Source organism: Cetorhinus maximus, chromosome 6 (genome assembly GCF_964194155.1).
Source record: "Cetorhinus maximus chromosome 6, sCetMax3.hap1.1, whole genome shotgun sequence".
NCBI classification, from domain to species: Eukaryota; Metazoa; Chordata; class Chondrichthyes; order Lamniformes; family Cetorhinidae; genus Cetorhinus; species Cetorhinus maximus.
The window spans coordinates 85072460-85098953 of NC_135884.1; the positions used below are offsets into that span (position 1 = coordinate 85072460).

A 26494-nucleotide genomic window follows, 5' to 3' on the forward strand; every position below is an offset into this window, starting at 1 on the left:
CTCATTTTTAGGTATGCCTGGTGCTGCTCCTGGTATTCCCTCCTGCAATCTTCATTGAACCAGGGTTGATCCCCTGGCTTGGTGGTAATGGTAGAGTGAGGGATATGCCAGGCCACGAGGTTACAGATTGTATTCGAGTACAATTCTGCTGCTGCTGATGGCCCACAGCGCCTCATGGTTGCCCAGTCTTGAGTTGCTAGATCTGTTCGAAATTTATTCCATTTAGCATGGTGGTAGTGCGACACAACATGATGGAGGGTATCATCGACTTCGCCTCCACGAGGACTGTGAAGTGGTCACTCCTACTGATACTGTCATGTACAGGTGCATCTTTGGCAGGCAGATTGGTGAGGATAAGGTCAAGTATGTTTTCCCTCTTGTTGGTTCCCTCACCACCTGCCACAGACCCAGTCTAGCAGCTATGTCCTTGAAGACTCAGCCAGCTAGGTCTGTAGTGGTGCTACACTTGGTGATGGACATTGAAGTTCCCCACCCAAAGTACATTCTGCACCCTTGCCACCCCTTGTGCTTCGTCCAAGTAGTGTTCAACATGGAGGAGTACTGATTCATCAGCTGTGGGGTAAAGTACCTGGTAATCAGCAAGAGGTTACTTTGCTCATGTTTGACCTAATGCCATGAGGCTTCATGGGGTCCGGAATCGATGTTGAGGACTCCCAGGGCAACTCCGTCCTGGTTGTACACCACTGTGCCACTACCTCTGCTGTTGATGGTGGTGTCTGGGACATTGGCCGTAAGGTATGGTTCCGTGAGTACGACTAGTCTGTGAGGCAGCTCTCCCAATTTTGACATGAGCCCCCAGATGTTAGTGAGGAGGTCTTTGCAGGGTCAACAGGGCTGAGTGTGCCATTGTTGTTTCCAGTGCCTAGGTCGATGCCGGGTGGTCAGTCCGGTTTCATTCCTTTGAGCCTTTTTAGCAGCTTGTTTCAACCGAGTGGCTTGCTAGGCTTTCAGAGGGCGTTTAACAGTCAAATGTAGGGAGTCACATGTAGGCCAGAGCAAGTAAGGACAGCAGATTTCCTTCCCTCCTTAAAGGACATTAGTGAACCAGATGGGTTTTTACGACAATCGACAATGGCTTCATGGTCATCATCAGACTTATAATTCCAGATTTTTATTGAATTCAAATTTCACCATCTACTGTAGAGGGATTCAAACCTGGGTCCCCAGAGCATTACCCTGGGTCCCTATTACGCCATCGCCTCCCCGCTCTGTGGAACTGGAAGGTCTCGAGGTGACTGGGGTGAGGGAGTTGGGGGTTGGGGGCATGTCAAATAGAGTTGTTCTGTGCTGCAAAATTCTACAGTTCTTCGAAATCGAATATGCGAAGACGAAAGAGCGCCAAACTTCCTCAAACTGAGAAAGAATTAGCATGGCATCATAGACAACAATCGGGAAGAAGGAAGAGGACTTGCAGGGCACAATTTCATGTGTCACTGAATCACTTGGATAGGGGCAGGTGAGAGCGAGCAAGAGGGAGAGGGGGAAAGTAAATCCACGAAAAATAATCAGTCACTGGCATCTGATTACAGTATCATTGACAGAGGCTGGGGAACAGCCCTTTGGTGCAAGCATGTGAAACACAATATCTGAAATTCCAGTTAGCTATTCGCAAGTGAGGTAATGATTTTCAAAAATACACATTTAATCCCCAGGAGGTATCTGCTGCCCGCCAGCACCCAGCTGCCTCATGCTGACCTGCAGGTCCAGAAGCACCAAATGCCCTCCAGGTGCAAGTGACCAAACTACCTACCAGCCCTGACAGGATGCACCAACAGCTTATTTGACTGGGAGCAGGATTAAACTCATCCAATTTCCACACTGAGGCATGGGTTACCAGACAACAACCAGAAGCTGGAACCCAGGGCCAGACAGACTAATTGTCCATTAACTAACATTCAGGGGAACATCAGTACAGACTGGGGGGTCAAGCCGGAGGCCGATATCAGTACAGTGCAGGAATCGAACCAGAAGCTGATACAGACTGGGTATCGAGCTGGAGGCTGATATCAGCACAGGCTGGGGATCGAGCCGCATTCCGATATAAGCAGAGACTGGGGATCGAGCCGGAGGCCGATATCAGTACAGACAGGGCGTCAAGGCGGAGGCTGATATCAGTACAGACTGGGGATCGAACTGGAGGCCGATATCAGTACAGACTGGGCATCGAGCCGGAAGCCGATATCAGCACAGACTGGGCATCAAGCCGGAGACTGATATCAGTACAGACTGGGCATCAAGCTGGAGGCCAATATCAGCACAGACTGGGCATCGAGCTGGAGGCTGATACAGACCAGGTATCGAGCTGGAGGCTGATAGCACAGGCTGGGGATCGAGCCGGATTCCGATATCAGCAGAGACTGGGGATCGAGCCGGAGGCCGATATCAGTACAGATAGGGCATCAAGCCGGAGGCTGATATCAGTACAGACTGGGGATCGAACTAGAGGCCGATATCAGTACAGACTGGGCATCGAGCCGGAAGCCGATATCAGCACAGACTGGGCATCAAGCCGGAGACTGATATCAGTACAGACTGGGCATCAAGCTGGAAGCCGATATCAGCACAGACTGGGCATCGAGCCGGAGGCTGATACAGACCAGGTATCGAGCTGGAGGCTGATAGCACAGGCTAGGGATCGAACCAGAAGCTGATACAGACTGGGTATCGAGCTAGAGGCTGATATCAGCACAGGCTGGGGATCGAGCCGGATTCCGATATCAGCAGAGACTGGGGATCGAGCCGGAGGCCGATATCAGTACAGACTGGGCGTCGAGGCGGAGGCCGATATCAGTACAGACTGGGCATCGAGCCGGAGGCCGATATCAGTACAGACTGGGCATCGAGCTGGAGGCCGATATCAGTACAGACTGGGCATCGAGCCGGAGGCTGATATCAGTACAGACTGGTTATCGAGCTGGAGGCAGATATCAGCACAGGCTGGGGATCGAGCAGGATTCCGATATCAGCAGAGACTGGGGATCGAGCCGGAGGCCGATATCAGTACAGACTGGGGATCGAACCGGAGGCTGATACAGACTGGGAATCGAGCCGGAGGCCGATATCAGTACAGACTGGAGATCAAGCCAGAGGCCGATATCAGTACAGACCGGAGGTGACGCAAGCTTGGGGTCGAGCCGGAGGCCGATATCAGTACAGACTGGGCGTCGAGTCGAAGGGTGATATCAGCACAGACTGGGCATCGAGCTGGAGGCCGATATCAGTACAGACTGGGCATCGAGCCGGAGGCTGATATCAGTACAGACTGGTTATCGAGCTGGAGGCAGATATCAGCACAGGCTGGGGATCGAGCAGGATTCCGATATCAGCAGAGACTGGGGATCGAGCCGGAGGCCGATATCAGTACAGACTGGGGATCGAACTAGAGGCCGATATCAGTACAGACTGGGCATCGAGCCGGAAGCCGATATCAGCACAGACTGGGCATCAAGCCGGAGACTGATATCAGTACAGACTGGGCATCAAGCTGGAAGCCGATATCAGCACAGACTGGGCATCGAGCCGGAGGCTGATACAGACCAGGTATCTAGCTGGAGGCTGATAGCACAGGCTAGGGATCGAACCAGAAGCTGATACAGACTGGGTATCGAGCTAGAGGCTGATATCAGCACAGGCTGGGGATCGAGCCGGATTCCGATATCAGCAGAGACTGGGGATCGAGCCGGAGGCCGATATCAGTACAGACTGGGCGTCGAGGCGGAGGCCGATATCAGTACAGACTGGGCATCGAGCCGGAGGCCGATATCAGTACAGACTGGGCATCGAGCCGGAGGCCGATATCAGTACAGACTGGGCATCGAGCCGGAGGCTGATATCAGTACAGACTGGTTATCGAGCTGGAGGCAGATATCAGCACAGGCTGGGGATCGAGCAGGATTCCGATATCAGCAGAGACTGGGGATCGAGCCGGAGGCCGATATCAGTACAGACTGGGGATCGAACCGGAGGCTGATACAGACTGGGAATCGAGCCGGAGGCCGATATCAGTACAGACTGGAGATCAAGCCAGAGGCCGATATCAGTACAGACCGGAGGTGACGCAAGCTTGGGGTCGAGCCGGAGGCCGATATCAGTACAGACTGGGCGTCGAGTCGAAGGCTGATATCAGCACAGACTGGGGATCGAGCCTGAGACCGATATCAGTACAGAGTGGGGATCGAGCCGGAGGCTGATATCAATAGACTGGGCATCGAGCCAGAGGCCGATATCAGTACAGACTGTGCATCGAGCCGGAGGCCGATATCAGTACAGACTGGGCATCGAGCCGGAGCCCGATATCAGTACAGACTGGGCATCAAGCTGGAGGCCAATATCAGCACGGACTGGGCATCGAGCCGGAGGCTGATACAGGCCGGGCATCGAGCCGGAGGCCGATATCGGTACAGACTGGGACTTGAGCCGGAGGCCGATATCAGTACAGACTGGGCATCGAGCCGGAGCCCGATATCAGTACAGACTGGTCATCGAACCGCAGGCTGATACAGACTGTGGATTGAGCCGGAGGCCGATATCAGTACAGACTTCGCGTCGAGCCGGAGGCCAATATCAGTACAGACTGAGCGTCGAGCCGGAGGCTGATATCAGCACAGACTGGGGATCGAGCCTGAGACTGATATCAGTACAGACTGGGGATCAAGCCGGAGGCTGATATCAGTACAGACTGGGAATTGAGCTGGAGGCCGATATCAGTACAGACTGGGCGTCGAGCTGGAGGCTGATATCAGTACAGACTGGGACTTGAGCCGGAGGCCGATATCAGTACAGACTGGGCGTCGAGCCGGAGGCCGATATCAGTATAAACTGGGCGTCGAGCTGGAGGCTGATACAGACTGGGGATCGAACTGGAGGCCAATATCAGTACAGACTGGGCGTCGAGCTGGAGGCTGATACAGACTGGGGATCGAGCCGGAGGCCGATATCAGTACAGACTGGGCATTGAGCCAGAGGCCGATATCAATACAGACTGGGGATCGAGCCGGAGGCCGATATCAGCACAGACTGGGGATTGAGCCAGAGGCTGATGTCAGTACAGACTGGGCGTTGAGCTAGAGGCCGATATCAGTACAGACTGGGGATCGAGCCGGAGGCCGATATCAGTACAGACTGGGCATTGAGCCGGAGGCTGATGTCAGTACAGACTGCGGAACAAACTGGGGGCTTCTTCATCTGCACGGCTCAATTCTGCACCATGCAACACAATTATCCACTAGGCTCCAGGAGCAGTTCTAAATTTAGAGGGAGTGAGATGATTTCAGTACTCACGTGACACACACGCCAGTGTTGTTGCTGGTGTTCAAGTCCTGGGACATGTTCGACTCTGGAAAGGGGAGGAATTACATTTTAAACTTCATTCTTTGTGTTGCATTTAAAATGCTGATCGCCCAGCTGGTTCTTACCCTCCCGTTAGTCTTTGGTCTTTCATTCACATGCAGTGAGGCAATGCTGCTTCAATTTAGACTGCGCTACTAAGTGTGATGACCATCTTCCGACTGCACTGCTTTCAGCCAGTTTCCAGTTCCAAATCCTGTTAACAGGGTCCTCTACAGTAATGGTAAATAACATAACATTCAGGGATTGGGACAGCTGGGAGAATGTGGACCATCGGATGACTGGAGACAGAAATGTATACACTACATATTATGGAAGTTGAGAGGCCTTGGAGACGGTGCAGGGAGAATTCCTACAATGGTACCAGGGTAAGGGACATTAATTATGAAGTGAGGTTGGAGAAGCTGTGGTTGTTCTCCTTAGAGCAATGAAGGTTTAAGGAGTTAACAGAGGTACTGTTCGAGTAGTAAAGGAGAAACTGCTTCCACTGGCAGATGGGTCAGTAACCAGAGAACAGATTTAAGATAATTGCCAAAAGAATCAGATGGGGGATGAGGAAAATGTTTTACTTGAAATGAGTTATATGGGTTATGATGGTCTAAAATGCACTGCCTGAACCTGATGTGGAAGCAGAGTCAACACTAACTTTCAAAAAAGAATTTGATAAATACTGGTATGTGGAAAGGAAACATTTGCAGCGCACTGGGCAGAGACAATGAGATGGGATTAATTGGATTGCTCTTGCAAAGAGCTGTCACAGGTATGATGGGTTGAAAGGCTGCCTTCTGTGCAATATAATTGTATCCAAAACATAGGTTAAACCCATTCAGATCCTGTGCCAGTCCAACACACAATCACTAATAGATTTTTCTACCTGTCAGAAATCAATTCAACCTTTTCAGACTGACGACTGGCTACATTACTTTATACAGAGGAAGGGATGGTAGGAATTCATTTCCTCCTCACTCAACTGCCAACTCTTCATTGCTTTGTGCTGGTGAGATGACCAATCTCGACACGTGTCCCTGGTAATAGGCTACTGCACCAGGTAGGAGAGTGAATTGCAGTTAATTCCAAGGTTTGCTGCATGCAACCCAAGATCTGGAGGTCAGGTTGATTTGTTCCCTCCCTAGTTGTGAGCTAACTGTGGTAGCCGCACTGTGACCTCAACTGAGGTCAGCTAACACACTGCAGGATTTGGGTAAAGGTCAGCTGGACGCCAAGCCACTGCACCTATAGGGGAGCTGCTAAGCAACCTCAGACAACACTGAGCTATGTAAAATCAGTGAGTGCGACTATCAAAGGAAATGGGTCACCTAAGAGGAGGCCATTAGCAATTCAAATTAAAGACAATTAGAAACTGCAATAAGTCACAAAGCTACATGAATCTGACCAACATCACACAGGATCTTTTGGAAATACATTTTATTCCAATTCTAGTCAATCTCACAGCAAAGCACACATGGTTAAATTACACAATGTGCATGCAATTCTGCACAGCAACAACTCAAGGAGATCAATCCACTATTGATGACCAACCTCAAGTGGTCGGTAAAGGTCCTTCCATAATTATACAGTGTGACTTAATGTGCACCAAGCCCCATTCTCCCATCACTCCTGTGTTCACTAACTTGCATTTGCTCCCAGTCCGGCAACCCCATGATTTTCTAAAATTCTCATCCTTATTTTAAAATTCCCTCCAAGGTCTCACGCCCATCCCTATTGCTGTTATCTCTTCCAGTCCAACAACCCCCCGAGATTTCTGCGCTGCTCCAATTCTGGGCTCTTCTTCATTCACGATCTTCATTGTTCCACCATTTGTGGCTGCGACTTCAGATGTCTAGGCCCCAAATTCCCACAGCATCTCCCCTTCCTCCTTATGATGCTCCTTCAAACCTATTGCGTTCACCTGTCCTCATCTCCCTTTATGTGGGTTGGTGTCAAATATTATTTGATAACACTCCTATGAAGCTTACTGCAACGCTTCACCGCTTTTAGGTCGCTAAATAAATTCAAGTTGCTGTTGTGGAGCTGAGGCACACAGTTGGTAGCAAGGGAAGAAGGGAAGGAGCAGAATGTTAACTCTGCATCTAACCCTAGCTGTACCTGTCCTGGCAGTGTTTGATGGGAAAGTATAGAACAAACAAATTGGGAGCAGGAGTAAGCCACTTGAGCCTGCTCCGCCATTCAATATCATGGCTGATCTGATTGTAACCTCAACTCCACATTCTCGCATACCCCCAATAATCTTTCACCCCCTTGTTTATCAAGAATCTATCTAGCTCTGCCTTAAAAATATTTCAAGACTCTTTCCACAGCCTTTTGTGGAAGAGAGTTCCAAAGATTCACAACCCTCAGAATAAAATTCTCATCTGTCTTAAATGGGCAACCCCTTATTTTTAAACAGTGACCCCTAGTTCTAGATTCTCCAACAAGAGGAAATATCCTTTCCACATCCACCTGGGCAAGATCACTCAGGATCTTATATATTTTAACCTCTTACTCTTCTAAACTCCAGTGGATACATGCCTAGCCTATCCAACCTTTCCTCATAAGGCAACCGGTCCATTCCAGATATTAGTCAAGTAAACCTTCTCTGAACTGCTTACAACACCTTTACATCTTTCCTTAAATAAGAAGACCAACATTGTACACAGTGCTCCAGATGTGGTCTCGCCAATGCCCTGTCTAACTGAAGCATAACCTCGCTACTTTTGTATTCAACTCCCCTCGCAATAAATGATAACATTCTATTAGCTTTCCTAATTACTTGCTGTACCTGCATACAAGCCTGTGATTCATACACTAGGACACTCAGATCCTTCTGCATCTAAGAGTTCTGCAATCTCTCACCATTTAGATAAAATGCTTCTTTTTTATTCTTCCTGCCAAAATGGACAATTTCACATTTTCTCACATGATACTTAACCTATCTATAACCCTTTGTAGCCTCCTTATGCCCTCTTCACAACTTATTTCCTACCTATCTTTGTGTCATCGGCAAATTTAGCAACCAAACCTTCGGTCCACTCATCCAAGTCATTTATATAAATTGTAATAAATTGACTTCACAGCACTGATCCGTGGCACACCACTCATTACATCCTGTCAATGAAAAAAAGACCCATTTATGCCTACTTTTTGTTTCCTGTTAGCCAGCCAATCTTCTATCCATCCCCTTTATTCACAGCACATGCTACTTCTTCAAAAAACTCCAATGAATTTGTTAAACATGATTTCCCTTTTACAAAACCATGTTGACTCTACCCGATTTTTACAAAACCATGTTGACTCTGCCTGATTACCGTGAATTTTTCTAAGTACCCTGCTATAATGTCTTTAATAATAGTTTCTAACATTTTCCCTATGACAGATGTCAAGCTAACTGGTCTGTAGTTTCCTACTTTCTGTCTCCCTCCCTTTTTGAATAAAAGAGTTACATTTGCTATTTTCCAATCTAATGTAACCTTTCCCGAATCTAGGAAATTTTGAAAAATTAAAACCAACGCATCAACTATCTCATTAGCCATTTCTTTTAAGACCCTAGGATGAAGTCCATCAGGACCTGGTGCCAGCCCGCAGCTCCAACAATTTGCTCAGTACCACTTCCCTGGTGATTGTAATTTTCTCGAGTTCCTCCCTCCCTTCCATTTCCTGATTTACAGTTATTTCTGGGATGTTACTTGCATCCTCTTTTGTGAAGACTGATGCAAAATACCTGTTCAATTCATCTGCCATCTCCTTATTTTCCATTATTAATTCCCCGGTTTCTATAGGACCAATGCTCACTTTGTTAGCTCTTTTTTTAAAAAAAATAGCTTTAGAAACTCTTGCTATCCATCTTTACTGGCCAACTAGCTTTCTCTCGTACTCCTATTTTTTGCCTCCTGAATAATCTTCTAGTCATTCTTTGCTGTTTTTTTATGTCCTGCCACCCACCTTTGCACAATTATATGCTTTTGCTTTAAGTTTGATACTATCTTTACCTTTTTTAGTTAACCACGGATGGTGGATTGTCTCCTTGAAATTTTTCTTTCTTGTTGGAACGTATATATCCTGTGTATTCCAAAATATGCTTTAAATATTTGCATCTCTATTTTCCTATCCCTTAACTTAATTTTCCAGTTCACTTTAGCTAGTTCTACTTTCATGCCCTCATAATTGTCCTTATTTAAGTTTAAAACACTAGTCCTAGACCCACTCTTTTCTCCCTCAAACTGAATGTAAAATTCAATCATATTATGATTGCTGTACCTAGGGGTGCCTCACTATGAGGTCATTAATTAATCCTATCTTGTTGCACAATACAAGGAGCTTTACTCTGTACCCAACATTGTGCTGTACCTGCCCTGGGAGTGTTTGATGGGACAGTGTAGAGGGAGCTTTACTCTGCATCTAACCCTTGGTGTACATGTCAAGGGAGTGTTTGATGAGGACAGCGTAGAGCGAGCTTTACTCTGTATCTAACGCCATGCTGTGCCTGCCTGGAAGTGTGTGAAGTGTGATGGCCAATAACACTTAAGCAGCAACAGTAAGAAAAATCTGAAATTACTTTAACACATTTGGGGAATCTGTGATTGTTTTTAAAAATGTTTGAAAAGGACATTTAAGGGTTTTATTGCAATCTTTGAATAATAACAAATACTAGTCCATGAGACCTGGTGAGCCTTGACCTGGAAGCAGTACCAACAGGAAGTTAACATACACAGGACATTTGGCAGATACAAGAATAGAGGAAATGGGAGATGAGACGTTCAGATTCACTATAAGATTTGTGTCTTTGTGGTGTCTGGTATTCCAAATGTAATTTATAGTTCGTACCAACCATGATTTACTTGTTTATGGCTAATTTATATTTACTTTAACATGTACCAGAATCAATGTTACAAAAAGTGAAATATTGTTCAGTAAGTTTCTTCATTTGGTTGTAGTTCAGTAAATTTGGTTCTTTTAGCTTACGGATTCCCACGGGTGTTATAACAAAACTGGGGCCTTGTCCAGGATCATCTGATCTGGGTTAGACTGAAACAGGTTCACTGGAACTCTCCAGTGTTTAAACAAACACTATTTCACATTTACTTTTGCTGTATTCAGGTGAAAAGTCAACATGGCTACTTTTAATGCTCAGGCATTTTTGGAAAGAGAAATATGGTAGTGCCTTGCAACTGTTAATGAAGGTTAATTTACAGGTTGTAGCAGAGCATGTGGAGAATAATGCAAGATTAGGAGTGAAAAGGAGCAAGATCCTTGAAGAACTGACTAGACACCTGGGACTCAAGGGAGAAAAGACCAGTTCTAGTAGTGATTGAATAAGCCAGAATTGAAAAAGAAATAAAACTAAGAAAGCAAGGGAGGAAAGAGATCAGAAAAAAGAGAGACGGAGAGGGAGAGGGAAAGATGAGAGATAGAAAAGCTTGAAATGGAGCATGAGTTCCAATTACATGAACTTAAGTTAACGAGGAGAAGTGACACTGACTCAGGGAATGCTTCTGGATTTTGATTTCACGAGGAATTTTTGCTCAATGTCAAAGGTGTTTTGGTAGGGGAGGCTTTGGAAGTATACTCATCTCTTTCAGCAAAGCACTAGTGTGATTACTAGGAAGTAAACACTGCTGTACTCAACACTAAACAGTTGGGGCCAGAGGCCTACAAGCAGAAATTTAGAAATTTGAGAAAGAGAACAGGCCAGACCTATGTAGAAGCTGCTAAGGAATAGGAAATGGAATTTGATTGGTAATGTAGGTTGATGACGGTGGATCAGAATTTTTATAACCTTAGAGCAATGACGTTGGTGGAGGAATTCCAAAATTGGGTCCCATTGGGATTAAGTTCTCATCTGGAAGACCATAAAGTTCATAAAATAAGCGAAGCCTCAGTAATGGCTGGGAATTGCGAGTTAACTCATAAGATGATTAGTAACCCAACTTTGGAACCTTCCAGAGGCACTAGACTGAGAGGAAGGTTGATGATGAGCAGAGTGCATGCTCTGCTGAGAAAGGTGGAAAAGATAAAGACCCAGGCCTCAGGTTAGTAAAAGTGAAGGTTTAGAGGACAGGTTTAGTTCAAGGGGACTGACGTGCCACTTTTGTCATGAGAAAGGACACGAGAAGGCTGAATATTGAAGTTAAACAAGTCTGCCACGTTTGTTCAGTCAAGAGGTATTCCCCCAGGTGATGATAATGGCCTGATCGGTAAAGTTTACAACAAGCAGGGAATCTCCCCCATAGTGACCGAGAGGATGAGTTGGACAATAGAAAGCTATAGAGATGCCCTCATTCTTGTCAGGCAAGGCAGAGAAGACAATTTTTATTCAAAAAGTACAGGACCAGCCCAGTTATTGACGTTAGTAGGTAACAGGACTTTCCTGCCAGGAAATTCATCACATAAAAAGTATGCCATGGGGTACTGATGGAAATTGTTTACCCATTCCTTTGTGTAGAGTTAATATAAAATGTGGCTTAATTAACAGTTCTGTAATTGTGGGTGTTGTTCCTAATTTGCCTTTTGACAGTGTAGATTTTTTAGGAGGAAATTACTTGGCTAGGGATAAGGTATTGACATCTCCTGTGGCGGAATGGAAAATGTTGCAATCACCTGCATTAACAGCACTCACCTTACGCGAAAAGAACTTATCCGACAAACTGCAGTGTATTCAAGACCTGAGGAACTACCAAAATTCACAGAAGGAACACAAGCCAGAATCACCCAAAAGAGATTTAACAAACCAGAGACGCCCAACAAAGATTTACAAGGTTTAACAAGCCAGTTAGACCTGACAGAAACTCCCCTGAGATTTAACAAGCCAGCATTCATCAGTCAACGTACAGAAGGAAATCATGCTTTCCAGAAACCCAATATGGTTACTACTGTCCTGCTCAGTTCCAAAGTATTCAATCATGTCACAACTACCCTCAATCACACGCTTCAGACCAAACCCATAAACTGCCAGTTCATTACAAAGATATTCTTCCTCAACAATTATCTTCCACCTTCTATTTGAAAGGATTTTGTTGAAAATGTTGGTTCCTTGCTGAGATATTATTTTACAGGCACACACTGTGTGGGAATTTTGCCTGTGAGCCACTTGACTGCACAGTTTGTCTTCCCCTGTGCCCCTGCAATGGGGATTAATGGACACTATTGAACAGCAGGAATGCTGCCTAATTTTTCTCCTCCCTAGCCCAGGCCACCAAGGCTAATCACTGCAGCTAAACTATCTCTAGGCTGAGATCCTTAGCCTGGGAATTGAATCTGGGACTTTTCTGGCGGGTGTGCCTTGACCAGATAAGCTCAGCAAGATCAGGGAAGAATTTGGAAACAGAAAAGCAAACTATTTCTTGTACATGTACTAGACAGAACCATTTTCCCTGCCTCTCAGCCCTCACTTTCAAGAAGGACAGCTTATGGACCTCTTCACAAAGATTGAGCCCATCCATTCAGCTGCCTCTGCCAGCCCTACTCCCTTGCCCACAAAGTCAACCCTTCACCAAAACACAGCTCTTACCCCACCCACCCCCTGCTCTCAACTTGCTTCTTTCTCTAGTTTCATTCTCATCACCCCCATGTCCCCTCTGAGCTCATCTTGCCCATGAGACCCTCCTCCTGCTCTTTTGACCACATTCCCATTATACTGCTCACCAGCCAATTCCCCTTTCCTGTCCCCAAGCCATCTGGCATTGTAAATGGCTCCCTCTTCTCAAATGCAGCCCTACATCATCATCCAACGTCCCTAAACACCAGCAACCACCGTACCCCCCCTCCACCCCCTCCCGTCTGTCCTTACAAATTAACCTCTCATCTCCAACCTCCCTTTACTCTCGAAAGCTCACAAACGTATTGTCACTTCCCAAATCTGAGCCCATCTTTCCTGTAACTCCATATTTCAATCTTTCAAATCAGGTTTCCATCCCTGCTACAGCACTGAAAGGGCCAGACCCAAAGTCATAAAAAACATCCTGTGTGTCTGTGGTAATGGTAATCTGTCTGTCTTCATTCTTCTCCTCCTATCTGCAGCCTTTGACACAATTGGAGGGTCTATCTCCTCCAATGCCTCTCCCCCATTGCCCAGCTGCGTGGGACGTTCTTGTTTTAATCTATGAAGCCAGGTGGTGAAGGACAACCAGAGCCTAGTTTTTATTTACAGAGATACATATTAAAAGCATACATCTCCTAACTCAACCACCACAGTTTCAGAAGTAAAGATAGACAATGTTGGAAATGCTCAGCTGGTCAGGCAGCATCTGTGAAGAGAGAAACAAAGTTAATGTTTCAGGTAAAGCACCTTTCAGCAGAGCTGGGAAAAAAGTTATAAGTGTAAAAGATTTTGAGCAAAGGGTAGGGGAGGCAAGGACAAAAGAAAGACCTGTGAAAGGGCAAAAGATCAGTTAGTCTTCCAGGGCCAAGTGATGGAGCAAGAAAAGAAACAGAAGATGTGCCTAGAGTTGGTGTGCTGCTGACAGAAAGAAAAAACCAAAACAAGCAAAGAAAAGGAAACTAAATGGAGCAGATATTATTCTCCGAAAGTGTTGAACCTTAATGTTCTGTCCAGAAGGCTTTAAAGTGACTAATTGAAATATGAGGTGCTGTTCCTGAAGCTCAAGTTGTGCCTCACTGGAGCAGTGCAGGAGGCCAAGAACAGAAATGTCAGCATGACAGAACAAGGTGGAGAATTAAAATGACAGGCCACTGGAAGCTCAGGGTCATGCCTGCAGACAGGAGGCATTTTGCAAAGTGGTCACCCAATCTGCATTTGGTCTACCAGTGTAGAGAAGACCACATTGTGAGCAGTGAACACAATATACTAGATTGAAAGAAGTACACGCAAATTGCTGCTTCACCCGAATGGAGTATTTAGGGCTTTGGATGGTGACAGGGGGCGTAAAAGGCAGGTGGTACATCCTGTGCGTTTGCATGGAAAGGTGCTATGGGAAGGGATGGGGTGTTGGGGGTGACCAAGGAAGGGACCAGAGTATTACGGAGAAAATGGTCCTTTAGAATGCTGAAAGGGGAGGGGAGGAGAAGATGTGTTTGGTGGTGTCATCAAGCTGGAGGTGGCAGAAATGGCAAAAAAATCTGTTGAACACAGAGGCTTGTGGGGTGGAAGGTCAGGGCATGGGGAACCCTATCATGGTTCTGGGAAGAAGGGGAAAGGGGTGGGGGCAGAAGTTGGGAAAATGTGATGAACACAGTCAAGGGCCCTGTCAACCACAATGGGGGGGCTCCTCGGTTGAGAAAAAATGACATCTCAGAAGCAATGTTGTGGAAGGTTGGATCATCAGAACAGATGCAACAGAGCCAAAGGAACTGAGAGAATGGAATGGGATCCTGACAGGGTGTGAGGAGTGTAGTCGAGGTGGCTGAGTCAGTGGGCTTAAAATGAATATTAATTGATAGCCAGAAATTGAGGCAGAGAAGTCAAGGAAGGGAAGGGAAGAGTCAGATGGACCAGGCAAAATAGAGAAGGGTGAAAATGGGAAGCTATTACATTTATTCCATCTCTAACCTTTCCAGTTCCAATGAAAAAGGTCACAGAGTTGAATCATTAACTCTGTTTTTCTCCACAGGTGCTGCCATAACCTGAATATTTCCAGCATTTTATGTTTTGATTTGAGATTTCCAGCATCTGCAGTATACTAGTTTTTGACCACAGTTTCAGTCTGTTCTATTTATAGGGACTGTCTTGGGTGGGAAATCAAAATTCAAAATCCAGACCAGAGTCAAGCAAGGCTGTGTGATAGCCCCCATGTACAATCTACTTGATTCACTTCATACATCAACTGCCCTCTAGCGTATTAAATACTGCCTAGTTGGAAAACTCTTTAACCTCAGTCACCTTTAACCTCCATGCCAAAACTAAACTAACCACCATAGATATATATGTTCCACAGTTTGTGGATGATTGCAGTGTCATTGCCCACTTTGCACCAAACTTTGAAGCCATTCTTGATCTCTTCAATTCTAAATGCAAGAGACTCGATCTGTCCTTGAATATTGCCAAAACAAAACTCACATCAATCCACACCTGGTCAGCTAAATATTCCACCTCCCACTTACGTCGAAGGAGAGACTCTGTAATATGTTGAACACCTCCTGTACCTCAGCAACCACCACTCGCAAAAGGCTACCATTGATGAGGAGATCCAACAATGTATCAGCTATGCCAGCTCAGCCTTCTACAAACTATGGCAGCAAGTGTTTGACAATAAAAACTTCCACACAAGTCCTAGCTGTACAGATCAGGCTAGAGAAATTCCATCAGCAATGCCTCCGCCGCATCCTCTGGATTCAATGGGAGGACCATTGAACAAACACTGGTGCCTTTCTTGAAGCCATCTCCACAAGCCTTCAAGTAAAACTCCTGCAAAATCAACTTCAGTAGATGGGACACTGTGTCCCAATGGCCGAAAGCCATTGCCCCTGCCTGGTCTCGTTTACTCAACTCTCAAATGGCCAACATTCCAGGAGAGGACAAAGAAAACACTTCAAAGGCACTCAAACTTCCCTTGAAGTGTGGCAGAATGGCAACAACTTGTCCATCAAGCTACATCAGGGTCTGAGCACCAATGTTTTAATGATGAGGCAGAGCAGCAGCAGAGACAGAAAGAAAAGGAAGCAAATCCTTCACTCCGGATCCCACTACCTCATGGGACATCTTGTCCCACGTGTCCAAAGATCTGTGCTTTGAGAGTCAACCTGTTCAGTCAAATGAAGACCCATGGCAGAAACTTGCAACCCTGAGTAGACATCATCCTCAAATCGAGGGACAACCGACGATGATTTATAGAAGCATAAATGAATCCCCAGTTATTGTCCACCAGCTGCGTACAATTAAACACCCAATTAATACACAATTACTGACTCTTACCCATCCAATTATAGCTAGAGCATCTTTAGCAATGCTTTTTTTCTATCCAGCCCCCATACCCTTATCTCTGGACTCTCCGAAGGGTCTATCCCCATTCCCCTTCTGCTTTCCCATGGACGCGACCTCCTCAGCAACAACATAATGTCACGTTTCACATATATGCGAGTGACAACCAGCTTCACCTCACCACCATGTCTTTCAATTCCTCCAATGCATTATAATGCTGCTCTGACATCCAGCCCTGGATAAGCTGAAATTTCTTCCTATTAAATAGAGCCCCTGTTCCAAACTCCATACCTTCAGCAACAATTGCACCTCCACCGCCACCCCCCTGCTCTGTCCACTGTCACATGCTGAACCAGGCTGTTTTCAACGTCAACATCCTATTCGACCTCGAGCTGAGTTTCTAATCCCATATCCTATCCATCACAAAGGTAGCCTATTTCCAACTTGCAACACAGCCTGTTTTACATCTATCTCACTCCATGTGCCGTTGCAATTACTTTATCATCTCCCGAGTTGATTATTTCAGTGTTTTGCTGTCTGGCTCCACATCCAGCACCCTCAATAAACTTCAGCTCACCTAAAATTCTGTTTCCTGTATCCTATCCAGTACCAAATCCTATTTCATCCATGACTCCCATGCTCACTAACTTACACAATAGGACCTTAGTGAGACCACATTGGGAGTGTTGTGTACAGTTCTGGTCTCCTTACCTAAGGAAGGGTATACTTACCATAGAGGCAGTGCAACAAACGTTCACCAGGCTGATTCCAGGGATGGCAAGATTATCTTATGCGGAAAGATTGAGGAGACTGGCCTATATTCTCTAGAGTTTAGAAGAATGAGAGGAGATCTCATTGAAGCACGCACAATTCTTACAGGGCTTGCCAGGGTAGATGCAGAAAGGGTGCTTCCAATGGTTGGGTGGGAGTACAGCCAGGGGACACAGTCTCAGAATAAGAGGTAGGCCATATAGTACTAAGATGAGGAGGAATTTCTTCATTCAGGGGGTGTTGAATTTTTGGAATTCTTGACTTCAGAGGGCTGTGGAGGCTCAGTCACTGAGTATGTTCAAGGCAAGAAATTGATAGATTTCTAAATATTAAAAATATCAAGGGATATGGGGATAGTGTGGGAAAATGGAGTTGAGGTAGAAGATCAGTCACCATCAGCTGAATGGCAGAGCAGGCTGGAGGGAGCGAAAAGCCTACTCCTGCTCCTATTTCCTATGTTCCGAGTCCCACAACGAGCCCAATTTAAAATTCTCACCCTTGTTTTCAAATCCCTTCCCTATCTCTGTAATCTCCTTCTGCCCTAGGATCCTCAGGTCTGTGTTGCAGGGACTCTAGCCTTGCTTGCATCCCCCAGTTCCTTCCCCCTACCATTGTTGGCCGTATCTTCTAGGCCCCATGCTCTGGAAACCTCTTCCTAAACCTCTCGCCTCCCCTCTCCTGTTTGGAAACCTTCCTTAAAACCCATCTCTTTCACCCAGATTTTTAACCCTCCTAATCTCTCCTCTTTTGCTTCTGAGGTGCTTTGGGATATTTCTCAACCTTTAGTAAAGACAGTATATAAATACAAGTCATCATTAATATGGAGCAGCAAAAGAAATTGGCAATGATGTCTTTTAAATGTTAGAGAAAAGCACACTCTGGGTTAAGCCAGCACAGTTGAATGAAGATAACGGGTGACATTTCCATACCGGAAATAATAAGAGTGCTAACAGTTAATGGGGAAGATTGCCTACTGGGAATGCTAAAAGAAAATTCAAACCTGCAAAGTTCCCAATCAAAATCAAAGACTGAAAAACTGCAGGCAGCAGTCACTTGACTTTCCGTTTGGCACTACCTTCCCTGGTTTGCAGGGTGCATTGATAAAATTACCACACGTGCCTCACTGTGGTCACCTAATCTGCAGGAAATCATCCAACAGTGCAGTTAAAGATTCAGTTTTTCAAAGCCTGGGTGGTGTCTGGACAGAGTACTTGGAGCAGTTTTAATGCTGGTGGTTGCTTATCTGTCACAGAGATGAGTGCAATTTAACATGAGTTAACTATCATATATCACTGAAGTGAATTAATTTGAGTTTGGTGTTTCCCAAGATGTATTGGTACCAAGAAGCCCAGTGACAGTACAGTACAGGAACTAGGTTAACTATCATTCTTCATTCTACTCCATTCAGAATAATTATCCTGGGCCACATTTGAACTTACCAAGGATGACAGATAGAATATGACAGAATGTACTCTCCACCTTGTCATTTCTGTTCACAGGTTGCTCTTTTTATCCAAGCCAACTGCGATACTTCCAATCACACGTTAAATAAATCTCTACAACTTACGTCAAGGGCCTGTACATAATCTTCAAGTAGGAGTAAAGTTTGTTGACATGACTACAAAAGATAAAAGCTTCGTGGCGCTCATGCTTTCATTCTTTTCACACATTTTGGAAGCCGTGTGGCACTTTTATCAAACACCATCAAAAAAATAAAATTGTCAAAGAGGACAGGAAGAAAGGTTTCAAAAAATTGCAGCACAGAATTCAATATTTCCTCCAGAGGTTCTACTGAATTTATATCAGAACAAGCCCTCTTGAAACTGTCCTACAAAAGAACCAGAGACGACATGAGGGGAAACGTTTTTTTTACACGAGTGCGCTGCTCGAGAGTGCAGTGGAAGCAGATTCGATAGTGACTTTCTAAAGGGAATTGGATAGTTTTCTGAAGAGATAAATACACTAAGGCCGCAAGGAAAGGACTGAGGAGTGGGACGAGCTGACTTGCCCTTGCAGAGAGCTGGCATGGGCAAATTGGGTCAAATGGCTTCCTTCTGTGCTGTAACTATGCTATGATTCTATACCTTCAGTCACTCCTTGTGTGGGCTATATCAGGACAGGTCCTCCTGAGGTAGTTTTATAATGTGCCATTCTTGGCATGTTTACAGGAAGTGCCGGGGATACCTTTTCACATCCCAGCCCCAACCACAAAGATGGATACATCCACATTCTGAAGTCACAAACTGCAATTATTTTCACACTCCTGTGCAGTCCTATGGAGTAAGATGGCAAAGGGTCTCATCTGTCCAGTGCCAGAAACCACATAGCATCTTCCAGAATGATCCGTTTCAATGGATGATGACGACTAGACTTGTGCATTTCCACAAGCTGTCTTTGTTAGAATCTAGGAAGTTTGGGGATGAGTGGGAAACTCGATGAAATTGATCAATCTTTTCTGAAATCAGGATAGAATTCTTCAAAGCATCCAGGGAATTTCACAGGATCCTCTTGATACAGGGACATCGCACAACATAGTTATTATAATCCTTCAGAGAACACGCGTTTTGAAATACATTCAAACTTTTCACCACAAAGAATTTTTTTAAAAAAAGACACTTCCCGAGGGCATCTCTAATGCATCAAAGAAACTGGCAGACACTCCGGCTGCAAGCTCAACACTGAACCAGAGGGCATATAAAATGGATGTGCCAAAACCAAGAGGGGAATCCCACCTGTTTGCATGTTCAGGAGCTGGCTTCAGAAACCTTGTGACACACATTACACTGAATCTCACCACTCCTCCTCCCCTCCCCAACCTTAACCACATGTACTCCAATCTAATCAGGTGCAATACTATATAACACTGGACTACAGTCAAAAGAACAAACTTGCGTTTGTTCTTCATGAAAGCACCTTTCATGACCTCAGGATATCCCAAAATGATTTACTGCAAATGAAGTACTTCTTGAAGTGTATTCACTGTTACAATATAGAAAAGACGGCAGCCAATTTGTGTGGAGTAAACTGCCACAAACAGCAATATGATAATGATCAAATTATCTGATTTCATGATGTTAGTCGAGGGATAAATATCGAATCACAGAATTGTTACAGCACAGGAGGCAGCCATTTGGCCCATCACGTCTGCACCAACTCTCCAACTGAGCATTACGGCTTAGTGCCATTCTCCTGCCTTTTCCCCGTACCCTTGCACATTATTTGAATAGAAACAAATAATCATCTAATGCTCTCTTGAATGCCTCGATTGAAGCTGCCTCCACCACACTTCCAGGCAGTGCATTCCAGACTCAAAAAAGTTTTGTCTCGTATCACATTTGCTTCTTTTGCAAATTACTTTAAATCTGTGCCCTCTCATTCTCGATCCTTTTACGAGCAGGAACAGTTTCTCCTTATCTACTCTATCCAGCCCCCTCATGAGTTTGAACACCACAATCAAATTTCCCCAGCTTCGCCTCTCCAAGGAGAACAGTCCCAACCTCTCCAAACTGTCCTCGTGACTGAAGTTTCTCATCCCTGGAACCATTCTTGTAAACCTCTTCTGCACTCTCTAATGCATTCACATCCTTCCTATAGTGTAGCACCTAGGACTGTACACAATACTCCAGCTAAGGTCTAACTAGTGTCTTATATTAAGCTCAGCGTAGCCGCCTTGCTCTTGTACTCTATGCCCCTATTAATAAAGCCCAGGATACTATATGCTTTATTAACTGCTCTCTCCACCTGACCTGCCACCTTCAATGATCTATGCACATATACACCCAGGTTCCTCTGATCCTGCACCCCCTTAAGAATTGTACCCCTTATTTTGTATTGTCTCTCCATATTCTTCCTGCAAAATGAATCACCTCACACTTCTCTGCATTGAACTTCACCTGCCATCTATCTGCCCACTCCACCAACTTTTGAAGTTTTACACTGTCTTCCTCACAGTTTACAATGCTTCCAAGTTTTGTATCATCTGCAAACTTTGAAATTGTCCCCTGCACGCCAAGATCTAAATCATTACTATATATCAGGAAACATTAAAAATACCAGGAACCAAGACATTGGGCAGAACTCCTGGGCTCTTCTTCAAAATAATGCAATGGGATCTTTTACATCCACCTAAGGGGGAGACAGGGCCTCATTTTAACTTCTCATCTTAAAGACTGCCTCAGTACTGCACTGCCTCAGTACTGCAGTGGAGTGTCAGCGTGCATGAGCTGTTCATGCAGTTTGAGATTCCAATTCATCCCACGGAGCCCTGTCTCAGTTATTCCTCTAATACAAACCATTCCTTATGAAACAATCAAGATTAGCCTAGGCTCCAACAGGAGTCAATGGCCGTAGACAGCACAAGCTTCTGACAGTCAGAACAGTCTCACTGTAAATATTACGTCAGTGCAGTTAGTGTGAAGAACACCTGTGGCAAGGCTGGCCTGAAAGGCAACTGTCTCAAAGACACCGTCACCCAAAACGTTACTTCCAAAAGGCATTCAATACAGTGCCGCACAAAAGACTTGTGAGAAAAGTTATGGCTCATGGATTAAAAGGAACAGTAGCAACATGGATACAGAATACAGAAACTGACTGAGTGACAGGAAACAGAGTAACGTTTAATGGATATTTCTCGGGATGGAGGAAGGTTTGTAGTCGAGTTCCTCAGAGGTTGGTATTGGGGGCCTTGCTTTTCCTCATATATATTAATGACCTAGGCCTTGATGTACAGGGAACAATTTCAAAAGGACATTGATTTATGAGCAACTTTCCATTTCATCAGTGTGAGAAGCAGCAGGGCTATTAACAGCAAGAGATCAAGAAGAGCAGCAGGGCCATTAACAGCAAGAGAGTGCGAGAGAAGCAGCAGGGCCATTAACAGTGAAAGAGTGAGAGGAGCAGCAGGACCATTAAGGATGTGATTGCACTGGAGGGGGTGCAGAGGAGATTCACCAGGATGTTGCCTGGGATGAAACATTTAAGTTATGAAGAGAGGTTGGATAGACTTGGGTTGTTTTCATTGGAGCAGAGAAGACTGAGGGGTGACCTGATCGAGGTGTACAAGATTATGAGGGGCACAGACAGGGTGGACAGGGAGCAGCTGTTCCCCTTAGTTCAAGGGTCAGTCACGAGGGGACATAAGTTCAAGGTGAGGGGCAGGAGGTTTAGGGGGGATGTGAGGAAAAACTTTTTTACCCAGAGGGTGGTGACAGTCTGGAATGCGCTGCCTGGAAGGGTGGTGGAGGCGGGTTGCCTCACATCCTTTGAAAAGTACATGGATGAGCACTTGGCACATCATAACATTCAAGGCTATGGGCCAAGTGCTGGTAAATGGGATTAGGTAGGTAGGTCAGGTGTTTCTCACGTGTTGGTGGAGACTCGATGGGCTGAAGGTTCTCTTCTGCACTGTGATTCTGTGATTAACAGTGAGAGAGTGCAAGAGGAGCAGCAGGGCCTTTAACAGCAAGAAAGTGTGAGAGAAACAGCGGGGCCATTAACAGTGAGAGAGTGCAAGAGGAGCAGCGGGGCCATTAACAGTGAGAGTGAGAGGAGCAGTGGGGCCATTAACAGTGAGAGAGTGCGAGAGGAGCAGTGTGGCCTTTAGTACTGAGAGAGTGCAAGAGAAGCAGCAGGGCCTTTAACAGAAAGAGAGTTCGAGAGGAACAGCATGGCCTTAGTGAGAAAGTGCGAGAAGCAGCATGGCCCTTAACAGTGAGAGTGTGCAAGAAGCAGCTGAGCCATTGACAGTGAGAGCATGCGAGAAGCAGCGGGGCCATTGACAGCGAGAGAAGCAGCAGGACCATTAACAGTGAAAGAGCGAGGGGAGCAGTGGAGCCATTAACAGTGAGAGAGTGAGCGGAGCAGTGGGCCTTTAACAATGAGAGCACGAGAGGAGCAGTGGGCCTTTAACAATGAGTGGGTGAGAGGAGCAGCGGGGCCATTAACATTGAGAGAGTGAGAGGAGCAGCGGGGCTATTAACAGTGAGAAAGCGAGAGGAGCAGCGGAGCCTTTAACAGTGAGAGCATGAGAGGAGCAGCGGGGCCATTAACAGTGAGAAAGTGAGATACCATTAAAGACCATGGAGAGCAGCTGATTGGTGAATAGGATTGGTGAGTATTTCTAGTTGTTAAAGTACAAATAAGGTCTTTAATTTGTGTTTAGATCTCTAGTCTTTTTTTCTCTTTGTTTCTCTTTTTCTTAAAAGCAGCTTGTTAAGTATGGGATCGATACTGGTGTGTAAAAAATTACAAAGTGTAAAGACTGGGGGATTCGTCAAGTGTATGGAGCAGGGATACTAGAGTCATTAATAAGTAATTAAATAAAATGCGATAGCGATGGCAGGATGGGTGATGTGTTGCTGCTGCAGCATGTGGGCGCTGCTGGACACCAAGGTGATCCAGAGCAAATATATCTGTAGTAAGTGTTTACAGCTCGATGAACTTCGGATCCAAGTTAAGGAGCTGGAGTCTGAGCTGCAGACATTGCGCCACATCAGGGAGGGGGAAAGTTACCTGGACACTTTGCTCCAGGAGGCTGTCACCACACCACACCACAAATTAGGTAATTCAAATTTGGTCTGTGATCAGGGACAGGAGGGTGTGACTGCAGGCAAAGCAGGTATGGGGACCCAGGGGGTAGCGTCCCTGCAACTGTCCAGTTATGAGGTTCTTGCAAGCTGTTTGGACGAGAGCAGGCACTGCAGGGAGGACGAGCGAACTGACCACAGCACCGTGGTACAAGGAGCCATTCAAGTGGGGGAAGGAAATAGGAACTTAGTAGTGGTAGGGGACAGTATAATTAGAAGGATAGAGTGTGTCCTCTGCAGCCGTGAGCATGAGTCCCGAAGGCTGTGTTGCCTGCCCGGTGCCAGGGTTAAGGACATCTCCTCAGAGCTGGAGAGGAACTTGGAGTGGGAGGGGAGGGATCTAGTTGTCATCATACACGTTGGTACCAATTACATTGATAGGACTAGAAAGAAGGTTCTGGTGAAAGAATTTGAACAGTTAGGAGCTAAATTAAAAGGCAGAACCTCCAAGGTAATAATCTTGGGATTGCTACCTGAGCCACGGGCAAATTGGCATAGGGTAAATAAAGTCAAGGAGTTAAATTCATGGCTCAAAGTTTGGTGTAGGAGGAATGGGTTTCAGTTCATGCGGCACTGGCACCAGTACTGGGGTAGAAGGGAGCTGTTCCAATGGAATAGGCTTCACTTGAACTGTGCTGGGACCAGTGCCCTGGTAAATCGAATAACTCAGGCTATAGAAAGGGCTTTGAACTAAATAGGGGGGTGGAGGATTCTGGACAGAGGATACATAGGCTACCAAAGCAAAAATATGACAGCATCGCAGGGCAGCTATTGAGGTATTTATACCCAGAGTGTGACAGGAAGGGACAGAGTGTACAAACATTTTTTAAAAATCAGTAAATAGGGTCAAAGGGGGAAAAAATGGTAAAAAGGCAAAATTAATAGCTCTTTACTTAAATGCACATAGTATTTGGAACAAAATAAATGCATTATCGGAACAAATAGAGGTTAATGGGTATGATTTTATAGCCATTAGAGACGTGGTTACAAGGAGATCAAAGTTGGGAGCTAAATATTCAGGGGTACGTGACTTTTCAAAAGGACAGGCAGGAAGGAAAGGATGGTGGGGTAGCTTTGTTAGCACGAGATGAAATAAATACGATAGCAAGAAATGATTTCGGATCGGAAAATGTAGAATTCATATGGGTGGAGGTAAGAAATAACAAGGGGAAGACGACAGAGGTAGGAGTACTCTATAGGCCCCCTAACAGTAGCTATACTGTAAGACAGAGAATAAATCAGGAGATAATGAGGGCATGTAAAAAAAGGCAGTACATTAAACATGGGTGACTTTAATCTTCACGTGGATTGGGGAAATCAAATTGGCAGAGGTAGCCACGAGCAAGAATTCATAGAGTGTATTCGGGAGTTTCCTCCAGTTATGGATTCAACCAGGGATCAGGCTATTTTGGATCTGGTGATGTGTAATGAGATAGATTTAATAAATGATCTCAGAGTTAAAAGAGCCCTTAGGAAACAGTGACCATAACAAGGTAGAATTTAGTATTCAGTTAGAGAGCGAGAAACTTGGGTCAGAAACAACTGTGCTAAACTTAAATAAGGGTAATTACAAAGGAATGAGGGCAGATTGGCGGGAGTGGACTGGGAAAGCAGTTTAGCAGAAAATACGGTTGATGAACAATGGCAGACGTTTAAGAAAATAGTTCATGACTCACAAAGATATATCCAGTGAGGAAGAAGGATTCTAGGAAGGGGATAAACCGACCATGGTTAACCAATGAAGTGAAGGATAGTATCAAACTGAAGGAACATATATACAATGTGGCATGATTGGCGGTAAGTGCTAAAGGCTTGGGAAAGTTTTAAAAACCAACAAAAGATGACCATAAAAAAATAAAGAGGGAGAAAATAACCTTTGAGGGTAAACTAGCAAGTAATCCAAAAACAGACAGTAGGAGCTTCTTTAAATATATAAAAAGAGAGGGGCCAAAGTGAACATCGGCCCCTTAGAGAATGAGGCTGGGGAACTAATAATGGGGAACCAGGAAATGGCAGAGGAGTTGAATAAATACTTTGCTTCAGTCTTCAAGGTAGGAGACACTAATAGCGTTTCAAAAATGCCAAATAATCAAGGGGCAAAAGTGGGGGGAGGAAATACATACAATAACTATCACTTGAGAAAAAGTACTAGGGAAACTAATGGGGCTAAAGGCCGATGGACCTAGTGGGTTACATCCTAGGATATTAAAGGAAGTAGCTACACAAATAATGGATGCACTGGTAATAATCTTCCAAGAATCCTTAGACTCTGGAAAAGTCCCAGAAGATTGGAAAGCTGCCAGTGTAACACCCTTATTCAAAAAGAGAGGGGGACAAAAAAAAACAGGTAACTATAGGTCAGTTAGCTTGACACTATCATTGGGAAAATGTTAGAGTCTATTATAAAGGATGTAATAGGAGAGCATTTAAAAATGCATAATATAATCAAGCAGAGTCAGCATGGCTTCATGAATCATGCTTGACAAATTTATTAGAATTCTTTGAGGAGATAACAAGCAAGATAGATAAAGGGGGACCAGTGGATGTAATATATTTGGATTTCCAAAAGGCATTCGGTGAGGTACTGCACATCAGGCTACTTAATAAGATAACAGTCCATGGTGCTGGGGGTAGTATATTGGCACGGATAGAGGATTGGCTAAATAATAGAAGACAGAAAGTCGGGATAGGGGAGCATTTTCAGGATGGCAACCTATAACTAGTGGAGTGCCACAGGGATCAGTGCTGGGGCCATATTATTTACAATATATATTAATGGCTTGGATGAAGGGAGTGAACGTACTATCTCCAAGTTTGCGGATGACACAAAAATAGGTGGGAAGGCAAGTGGTAAGGATGACACAAAGAGTCTGCAGAGGGATATAGACAGGTTAAGTGAGTG

General features: G+C 45.2%; 1 protein-coding gene across 3 annotated transcripts in view; it reads right to left on the reverse strand.

Moving 5' to 3' along the window:
• The window catches only part of vac14 (vac14 homolog (S. cerevisiae)), a 353410-nt gene that overhangs the window by 270449 nt on the left and 56467 nt on the right, over positions 1-26494 (reverse strand). For all 3 annotated transcript variants that reach the window (XM_078543974.1, XM_078543973.1, XM_078543975.1), the window contains exon 11: positions 5302-5356. In XM_078543974.1, the coding sequence (XP_078400100.1) occupies positions 5302-5356 (55 nt within the window). The remainder of the gene's footprint in view (positions 1-5301; positions 5357-26494) is intronic.